Source organism: Miniopterus natalensis, chromosome 6, assembly GCF_054644295.1.
Source record: "Miniopterus natalensis isolate mMinNat1 chromosome 6, mMinNat1.hap1, whole genome shotgun sequence".
Lineage (NCBI taxonomy): Eukaryota > Metazoa > Chordata > Mammalia > Chiroptera > Miniopteridae > Miniopterus > Miniopterus natalensis.
The window spans coordinates 89,046,727-89,057,444 of record NC_142086.1 but is presented as its reverse complement, the minus strand read 5'-3'; the positions used below and the strand labels follow the sequence as shown (position 1 = coordinate 89,057,444).

At 43.6% G+C, this 10,718-nt stretch overlaps 1 protein-coding gene across 1 annotated transcript in view; it reads right to left on the bottom strand.

The window, feature by feature from the left end:
* Nucleotides 1-860: 860 nt before the first annotated feature.
* MRPS6 (mitochondrial ribosomal protein S6) overlaps nt 861-10,718 on the bottom strand; it is a 62,152-nt gene continuing 52,294 nt past the window's right edge. Inside the window, exon 3 of the mRNA XM_087818468.1 lies at nt 861-1,410. Coding sequence (XP_087674594.1) covers nt 1,221-1,410 — 190 coding nt within the window. The 3' untranslated portion in view covers nt 861-1,220. The remainder of the gene's footprint in view (nt 1,411-10,718) is intronic.

Sequence of the window (10,718 nt, the reverse complement as noted above, 5' to 3'; positions counted from 1 at the left end):
GTCGCAAAAACATAACATCCCAAACCAACCCGTCCCCTGCCAAAACAATAATCCTCTAAACAAGATTTGTCTTTTTATTTCTAGGTCATGTTTTTAGAACATAGATCTAAAAGTTTCAAAGTAAAAAACTGTTTTGAGACGGTCATCGTACAAACCCGCCTGAACCGAGAGCTCAGCAAGCCCCTGGCCCAGGCGCTGGTGCCAGCGCGCTCTCCGGGCACCCGCAACTCAGAAGCAGCTGGCTGCTGCCTGGCCGGGTAGCGTGCACAAGGCAGGAGGAGCAGAGCTAACGGGCCACTCCTCAGAGGCCTGCCGGGCGGACGGCCAGGAGGAGGCAGGCACTCCCGGGCCAGAGCGCACAGCACACGGCCCTCTACAGAGAACAGCGCCCACCACAAGGACAGCTGTGAGGTGAGGAAAAGGCACTGCCCTGGCCAGGGGGCTCCGTCAGCTGAAGCGTCCATACACTGAAAGCGTTCGATCCCCAGTCGGGAGCATACGGGAGGCAACCAACTGATGTTTCTCTCTCCCCCACCACTCCTTCTTCACTCTCTTAATTAAAAACGAAATAAAAAAACACATATCCTCAAGTGAGGATTATAAAAAACAGTTGCTGATTTCACAGAATGCCCAGTTGTCAAGGAACAGACACACCTGCGCCCCACCTCCCCCTTCTCCCAGCTCTGACCTTGGGCTGGTACCCAGGTAACCCACCCCCGCGCTGCTGGCATTCTGGGGGACTGGAGCTGGGAGGCTGGGGTAGTGCTCTGTGCTGCGGCAGGTGAAGACCAAACACCTCCCCAAGTTTTTAAAAATCATGTTTGTTACTCGGATCAAGTTACTCGTACAATGCAGCATGGTTTTAGTCTGAATGGCACTTTATTTTGCATGGTTATACAGAGTGAATGACTAGCACACAATCCAAAAGTTTTATAAGTTTTGTTGTTCAAAATGGTGTTAGTGTTGTAGGGCAGAAAGAGCTCACTGACCAAAAAAACATATTTACTTTAACAAAATCAAGTAGGATGCGCTGGCACCACACAGATGCCCAAGGGCTCCTAGCAAGCCACCTCACAGCAGAGGGGTAAGAGCTAAAAATGCCCAGAAAACCAAGTGGCACCCAAATCACACTTTTATATAAAGGTCAAGACTTAAATTATTAATCAATGATACTCAAAAGTGAGGGAACTGAGTATAAGGCTCAGTTCTGGAGACGCTTCTCATTTCCTCTTCTTGGAGGAATACAGCTTTTCTTCAAGTGGGACCGGGACCATCCCTTCACACTCCTTCACTTCCTGCGTCAGAGGGTGCTTTACAATATTAGGTCTAATTACATCAATGTCTCGAGACAAGTGCTCCATCATGCTTTCGACAGTTGTTGTTGGTGCATAAAAATCCACCAAGAAATACCTGCAATAAAATATAAATTTGTGAATTCCTGCATTCTGAAATATGACACTTCCATTATTTTGGTCAATGCTTTCATTTGACTCCCCAGATGAAGACATCACCTGTACACAAATACATACTCCCAGCTGACCAGCTAAACAAGAGTGTGGGGGCATGCCCAACCTACCTTCCCCACGTCCTTTCCCATTACCCGGTGTGAAAATCTGAATCCAAACAAACTTTAGGGTAGCAAAAAAGCCTTGTGACATTACATACAGCGGGAAATACTAGAGAGTATGGTTAAATTATGAGTGCAAAACCAGAATCTGCTGTTCAACAATATTGAACTTTTCAACAAACCATTAGTTGATGTTTTTGTCAAAACATCTATTAGGCTGTCTTCTAATTTTCCAAATGATTTTACAAGTTACTAAATGCACCTAAGAGACAAAGTAAGACCATCAGCTATACTTCACAAATAAGGGAAAAGATTAAGAAAGGCCTGGGACTTGTCTAAGACTATCTTGGACATTCAAAAACTGACAAGGAATAAAAAGAAAATTACTTGAAAAATTACTTCACTAACCTGGGGAGGGAAACAAATATCCAGATGCAGGAAGCCCAGAGAATTCCAAATAAGAACCACTCATGAAGACCCCACACCAAGACATATTATAATTAAAATGTCAAAAGTTAAAGGCAAGGAGAGAATATTAAAAGCAGCAAGAGAAAAACAACTTGTTACATACAAAGGAACTCCCATAAGACTATCAGCAGGTTTTTCAGTAGAAATTTTGCAGGCCAGAAGGGAGGGAGTGGCACAATATAGGCCAAGAGCTGAAAGAAAAACTTCCAACCAAGAATACTCTGCTGCAGCCCTGGCCGGGGTGGCCCAGTTGGTTTGGAGCGTCATCCCAGGCACCAAAAGGTTGCCAGTTCCATTCCCGGTCAGGGCACACACCTAGGCTGCAGGTTCAATCCCCGGTGGGAGTGTGTACAGGAGGCAACAGATTAATGTTTCTCTCATACACCAATGTGCTTCTCTCTCTCTCTCTCTGTCCCTTCCCCTCTCCCTCTCTTAAAAAAATATCAGTGAAACACATGCACAGATGGGGATTAAAAAAAGAAAAAGAACGTGCCATGGCAAAGTTATCACTCGGAGTCTTGAAGGAGAGAGAGAACTTTCCAGATAAGCAAAAGCTAAAGGAGTTCATCACCACTACACCAGCCTTACAAGAAAAGGACTTCTTTAGGCTGAAAAGTAAGGGCACAAATTAGCAACAAGAAAACATTAAATAAATCTCACTGGGAAGGTGGATATATAATGAAGTGGATTCATCATTCATAATGCTAGTAAGAAGGTTAAAGACAAAAAAAGTAAAAATAACTATGATTATGATAATTAAGGGATATACAAGATAAAAGATATAAAAGGTGACATGTGGGGGTGGTATGTAAAAATGTTAAGCTATAGAATGGGATCAAACTTAAGTAGTTATCAACTAAAATAGACTGTTATAGATATAAGTTGCCATATGTAGGCCTCATTGTAACCACAGAGCAAAAACCTATAGTAAATACATGAAGAGAAAGAGAATGGAATATAGTAAGTATACCACTAAACAGAGTCATCAAACTACAAAGGAAGAGAGCAAGAGAAGGAATAGAAACTACAAAAACAGCCAGTAAACATGTAACAAAATGGCAACAAGGACATACCTATCAATAATTACTTTAAATGTAAATGGACTAAATTCTTCAGTCAAAACACAGAGTGGCTGAGGGGATTAAAAAAGCACACCCATTTATATGCTGCCTACAAGAAACTCACTTTAGCTGTAGGGACATGCACAGACTGAAAGTGATGGATGGAAAAAGGTATTCCATGCAAATGAAAACAAACAAACAAAAAGCTAGGCTGGTTCTACTTAGACAAAATAGACTTTAAAATGAAGAGCAATAAGAGACAAAGAAAAAGATTACGTAATAAAGGAGTTAATCCACAAGAGGCTGTAACATTGGTAAACATTTATGCACCCAACATAGCAGCACCTAAATATATAAAGCAAATACTCAAAGACCTAAAGGGAGAGATAGACAGCAATACAGTAATAGTAAGGGATTTTCATATCCCACTTACATCGATGTACTGAACATCCAGACCTCCCCAAAATAATCAGTAAGAAAACATCTGCTTTAAACAACACATTATATCACACGGACTTAACAGATATATAAGGGATATTCTATCCAAAAGCAACAAAATACACATTCTTCTCAAGTGCACATGGAGTATTTTCTAAGTTTAAAAAGCTTAAAATAATGCCAAGCATCCTTTCTTGACTACAATGGTATGAAAGTAGAAATTAATTACACAAAGAAATCTCGTCAATTCACAAATATGTGGAGATTAAACAACATGCTATTAAACAACTGAATAACCAACGGGTCAAAGAAGAAATTAAAACAAAAATGGAAATACAGGTTTTCCTTGCTATCCAAAAGTAGACCATGCCTATCAACCTTTTGTAAGCCAAAATGGAGTCAAGAGAAGACGCAATTATTAATTTATATGGAAATTTTTTAGCATTCCCACAACCAAAATTTAATGTACAATGTTTTTATTTCATTCATCACAATCAAAACTCTTAATTAAATACTGTTTTATGCTAAATGTTAATACCCTTAGGCCTTTCTGAGAACTAGGGAACATCTTGCTAGCTGATATGCAAAATAAATCAAAATAAAGCACAGAGGATCACAGTTCACAGCTTGGCAGTGCCACCCTCACTGCTTCAGAGTGCGCAGGCCTCTGTAATGGTTTGCTGCAAAACAAATGCTAAATTCTGTTTTAGCTTTTTGCCTTTTTCATAAAAGTGAAAATCCTTTTCAGATTTCTTTCAGTTATCAAAAACAGGCACTGATGTAGGTCTTCTGTAAACGCAAAGTTACGTAACAAACTTTCAAAACATGGGGATGCCTGTGTAAAATACCAGAATTTGTGGGATGTAGCAAAAGCAGTTCTAAAAGGGAAGTTCATAGCAAATAAATGCCTACCTCAAAAAACAAGTGTCAAACAACCTAACTTTATAACCAAGGAACTACAAAAAGAACAAATGAAGCCCAAAGTTAGAAGGAAGGAAATGACAAAGATTAGAGCAGAAATAAATGAAATAGAGACTAAAAGGACAGCAGGAAAGACCAATGAGAGAGCTGGTTCACTAAAGATAAAATTGACAAGCCTTCAGCTAGACTTACCAGGAAAAAAAGGGGGTTCAAATAAATCAGAAATGAAGAGATTTACAACGGATACCACAGAAATACAAAGGATCATAAGAGACTATTAAGAAGAATTATAAGTCAACAAACTGGACAACCTAGAAGAAATAGATAAATTCCTACAAATATACAACCTACCAAGACCAAATCACGATGAAACTGAAAATCTAAACAGACCCAATGAGAAGAGGGCTGAATCAGTCATCACATCCTCCCAACAAGGTCCAGGACCAGACGCTCTGACTGGCGAATTCTAACCAATTCGAAGGAGAATTAATACCGGTCCCTCCCAAACTCTCCTTAAAAAAGAAAGAAGAGTACTCTTTCAAACCCATTTTATGAGGCCAGCTCACCTTGATACCAAAACGAGACAAGGAAGCGTCATGAAAAAAAAATTACGGGTCAATATCCCTCATGAACACAGATGCAAAAATCAACAAAATATCAGCAAATCGAATTCAGCAATACATTATAAGGCTCATACACCACGATCACGTGTGATTTATTTCAGGGACACGAAGGTGGGTCAACATCCCGAATCAGTCAGTGCGACACAGCACATCTTAATAAATACAGGAAAGGCACTTGACAAAATTCAACGTTCATTTACAATAAAACTCTCAACCAAGGTATAGAGGGAGCAAACCTCAGCGTAACGAAAGCCACATATGACAAGGCCACACCTGGTATCGGAAACGAAGGGGAGCAAGGATGGGAAGCTAAAAGGCGTTTCCTCTACGAAGAGGAACGAACGAGACAAGCCCGCTCTCCCGCTTCATTCAGCGTATGTTAGAAGTCGAACCCAGAGCAATCAGGCAAGAAAGCAGCTAAAAGGGATCCGCCAACTGGAAAGGAAGAAGTAAAACTGTCAGTATTTGCAGATGACATATTATATATAAAAAACCCTAAAGATTCTACCAAAAAACTGTCAGAACTAATACACAAATTCAGTCACGTTGCAGAATATAAAAATCAATACACAGAAATTGGCTGCATTTCTATACACCAATACTGAACTATCAGAAAGAGGAATAAAAATAAAATCCCACTTAAACTGAATCAAAAATAATACACCTAAAAATAAATTTAACCAAGGAAATAAAAGACCTGTATACTACAAACTATGAGACATTAATGAAAGAAATTGAAGACACAAATAAATGGAAAGATATCCCATGCTCACTGGAAGAATCAATGTTGTTAAAATGTCCATACTACCCATGACAATCTACAGATTCAATGCAATACCCACCAAAATTCCAATGGCATTTTTCACATAAAATAGTATAAATAATCCTAGAATTTATATAGAACCACACAAAACCCCAAATAGCCAAAGCAGTCTTGAGAAAGAAGAACAAAGCTGGAAGCATCGTGCTCCCCGATCTCAAACTGTATCACAAAGCTACAGCAATTGTAAGTGTGGTGCTGGCAAAAAAGCAGGCACAGATCAGTGGAACAGGACAGAGCGCCCAGAAATGAACCCACACAAATACGGTCAGTTAATTTACCACCAGGGAGCCAAGAACATGGCGGTGGAGAAAGGACAGTCTCGCTGCAGATGGTGCTGGGAAAACAGGACGGCCACACGCGGAATAAAAGTCAACCCCCATCTTACTCCACACGTGAGCATTACCTCCGCATGGACGGAGGTTTGAACGTACGACCTGAAACCATGAAACACCCGAAGAAGACACAGGGAGGGAGCTCCCTGACGTCGCCTTGAGACGACTTCTGGAATCTGATACCAAAACAACAAAGCGAAACCCAGCGAGTGGGGCTGCGTCGCACTGAAAAGCTGCCTCACCGCGCAGGAAACCGGCGCACTGAAAAGGCGTCTAAGGCAGGCGCAGCGGTGGGAGAATGACAGGGACGGCCCGCTGAGGGACAGGGCAGGCTCGGGCGACCGTCTGCAAACCCGAGGTCGCCTGTTCCTTCCCCAGGAGGGAGGCGCTGTGGGCCCCGGCCCGCCGTGGGCCATGGCTGTCAGTCCGCAGCGCCCCTCGTCTCTCACCTGCGGTTTCCTGCTGGCCTTCCGAGCTTCTGGGTGCGCCGGGGGACAGGCAATTCCCTGAATCCAGGCGAGAGAAAGAGCGGAGCACTCACGCACGCAGGTGAGACTAATGCGGCGGGCCCCTCGCACCGCTCACTGCTTCGATAACAACTTCTTCAGCTCGGCCGGGTGACGGAACAGAGACGTGTCCTCGCCCCGCCGGCCGTCCTCTCAGCCCCTGTGCTGTTTGGTTTGGACCAGTGTTGTCAAGGGGCAGCTCCCGGTCCCGCGATGCTCCCGCCGGCCAGGGTCCCCTGCTCCGAGCCCTGCCCTCCCAAGCGCACGCCCACCCGGCCACCCGGCCTTCCGTTCCCTGTTCCTCTGCCCCGTGTTCTTCACCCAGTTCTCCATCACGTCCCTGCCCGAGGGTCTCCTCGTCAGGGAGGCTTCTCTGAGCCCCCAGCCTCATCCCTGTCTCCCTGCCTCACAGCTTTATTCCCCGGGCACCTGCTCCGCACCGACACAGCAGGTACCTGTTTACTGCCCACCGCGCTCCATGACTCCCCTGAGGAGGCCTGGGCTGTACCCCAGCACCCTGAGCAGATGAAAGTGGCGGTGTCAGCGTGGAAGGGAGAATTCTCACCGAGAGCGGGAGAGGCCAGAACTGGAGGTTCACCAGGGAAGGCAGTCCCGAGGAAAGGGGTTCAAAACTCCTGAGAAAACTTCCCGCACAGCCACTCACTCTTCGATAATGGGAAAGTCATTCTGGTAAAAGTAATGGAAAGTAAAAGGACAGAAAACATGGTTCATGCAAAAACACGGATCAAAACAAAGCTCAAGTAGCCACAGTATATAGTAGACTTCGGAGCAAAGAAAATTACCAGGGAAAAAGAGACAATAGGTGACAATGGGTTCACCGGGAAGACACAACCACCCTAAATGGGGACAGAGCTGCAACATACAGGAAGCAAAAACTACAGGTGAAAAGAAAACGGACAAATCCACAATAGCAGGAGGCTTTTAACACTCCTCGCAATAGCTGGTAAGACCAGTATACGGAAAATCTAAAGAAGCTGAGTTAAACAAAAAACTGTGGGGAAAAATCCCTAAATACTTGGAAACTAACTATTTGTCTAATAACCGATGGGTCAAAGACCAAATCGAAAGGGAAATTACCAACTACTCAGAACTGAATGAAAAGGAAAACATCAAAATTTGGGGGATGCCACTAAAGCAGCAGGAAACTTGCAGCACTAAGCACCTATGTAAGAAAACGAGGTCCTCAGGTCAATGACCTCAGCTTCCACCTAAGAAATGAGAAAGCAAAGAGCCAATTAAATGCAAAGTAAGGCAAAAAGAGAAAATAGCGAGGATCAGAGCAGAAACTTTTGAACAAGGAAACAAAAAAGAACATCCATGAAACTAGGTCCTAGTCCATTGTGAGGATCATAAAAGTGATGACCTATAACTTTCTTTATTCACCGATGTCACGGTTGGGTATATAGAAAATATGAAGAAATTCATAAAAAGATATTAGCACTAATAAGTGAGTTTAGTAAGGTTATGATACAAGATTAATATACCAAAAAAAAATCAACAGTATTTCTATATACTAGCAACAAATAATCAGACCTTGAAATTAAATATAAAATGCTTAGGGATAAAACAAAAGACAAGCAAGACCTGTACACTGAAAACTACAAACTGCCGCTAAAAGACATTGACGGAGAGGTGCACCCTGTCCATGGGCAGGAAGATTCAAATTTACTTAGAAGTCAATTCCCCCAAATTGATCTATAGATTCAAAAGGACCCCAATCACAATCATAGCAGACTTTTTTGTTAGAAATGGACAAACTGATACTAAAGTTCATACGGAAATTCAAAGAACCTAAAACAGCTGAACTAACCTTACTCAAGAATGTAGCTGAAGATCTAGCACTACTGCTTTCAAGGCTGGCATAAAGCAGACAATCAAGGCAGCGCAGTGTTCACGTAAAGAACACGCTTCGGCAGAAGAGTCCACACGCGTGCGCGACGTCGGGCGGGCGGCGAGGAAAGGGCCGGTCCCTGCACAGCGGTGCCGCCATTCCACATCCACACGCACAACGCTGCTGCGTGGGGCGTAAGGGGGGTCAAGGCAGACTCAAAATGGGACATGGGTCTAAACAAAACACAGCTATGAGATCAAAAGAAACACAAGACAAGCCCTTTGTGGCCTTGGTTTAAGCAAAGATTCCTTAGACATAACACCAAAAGCACAGCCCGTAAAAGAAAAAGGGATAAATGAGACTTCATCAAAATAAAAAGCTGCTCTTTGAAAGATACTGTTAACATAACAAAAAGACAAGCCACAGGCTGGGATCTGTAAACCGCACGTCTGATCAAGGGCTTGTTTCTAGAATATAAAGAACTTTAAAATTTTTAATTAAAAACCATTTTTAAAATGGGTGTAAAATTTGAACAAGCATTTCACTCAAGCTGCGCAACAGCAAAGCAGCGCATGAAAAGGTGCTTAATGCCACCAGTCGTTAGAGACGCGCGAGTGGAAACCAGAGACCCGCCCGGTCAAGTCAAAGGGCGACCACACCACGTGCTGGCGAGAAGGCAGCGGACAGCCCGTGGGATGCAAAGCGACACAGCCACTTTGGGAACAGCTGGCGCTCTCTTAAAAAGTTACACACACCCCTGCCACTAGGATTAAGCCATTCCATTCCTAGGGTTTTACCCGAGAAAGTTAAAGCCCGTGTCCACGTGACAACCTGTACTCGAATGTGCAGAGCAGCTTTACTTCTCACAACCGGAAACAACATAAATATCCATCCACATGGAAACTGACAAGCAAACTGGTATAGCCACAGATGGCATACTACTCAGGAGGGAAAAACACTACTGATACAGACTATTGAGAAATCTCATAATTTTATCGAGTGAAAGAAACTAGAGTCAAAGAGTACATATTATCCGACTCTATCTAAGTAAGAGTCTAGGAAATACACACTAATCCACAGGGAAGAAAGCAACAAGCGGAGGGAAGGACTGCAGAGGCGGGAGGAAACTGTGGGGTAACCCATATCTCTATTATCCTGGCTGGGCTGATTTCATGGTATAGATGTATTTCAAACCTTATTAAACTAAATTCTGTTTCTATAATGATTGAAAAACAGTCTGTAGAATCTGAATGGGCAGGAGCTGGTGAAGGACTTGATATGGCATGTTAGTGGCGTGGCAGAGACAAGGGAGTAATTACAGCTCATGAAGACACCAGGGTTTCTTGAGAAATGAACCAAAATGGTGTAAACTCCTCCACTACCCAGCCATTTACCACTCCCCCGTCTCCAAATAATTATGGCCACTTGGTGGCCAGGGCAGGGAACTTTCTCACTCAACACAGCCCCCAGCATCTTTCTCCCTATTTTATCCATATAGTCCCGCATTCAGTTTCATCAAAATGTCCTTTCCACCTACCATGGACAAGTTACGACCTCACCTCCATCTGCCAAAATTGCCACCATTCTTCTAGAGCAGGCTGTTTTCTTTGAACACACATGCATCCTCTCTGAGCTCCTGGTTTCTAGAAGCGTCTTCCTCTCCTGTGTGCTGGTGAAATACCATGTATGGCACAGGGTAACCTGGCTGTGTCCACTGCCAGCTATATGTGCTCCAAGTCCCCTCCCCCCGGAGTCCACGGGTGGTGGCCTGCTCTCGTGGGCTCAGCCTGCCCTCCTTTACGGTCAGGGATTCAAGTTATCCAAGTACCATACATAGGCTCAGGAAGCACTGTTTTCTTCCATTTTCCATTCAGCTACACCAGAGGCAGTTTTTGTAGGCGAGCTTTGGAGTATAAACATGTTTCTAAGAGAGAGTGTGTTCACAGTTGCCAACAGCCAACTCAACAGCCCACAAACCAATTCTCAGTCATTCTGAACAGTATCCTCCATACACCAGCACTCATCAAACAATCCTAAGAAGCATCCCCAAAGCTCTGCACTGCTTTTGCGATAGGGACGAAAAGGATACCCAAGGAGGGAAACCAGAAGCCAAATACATCAGAAATG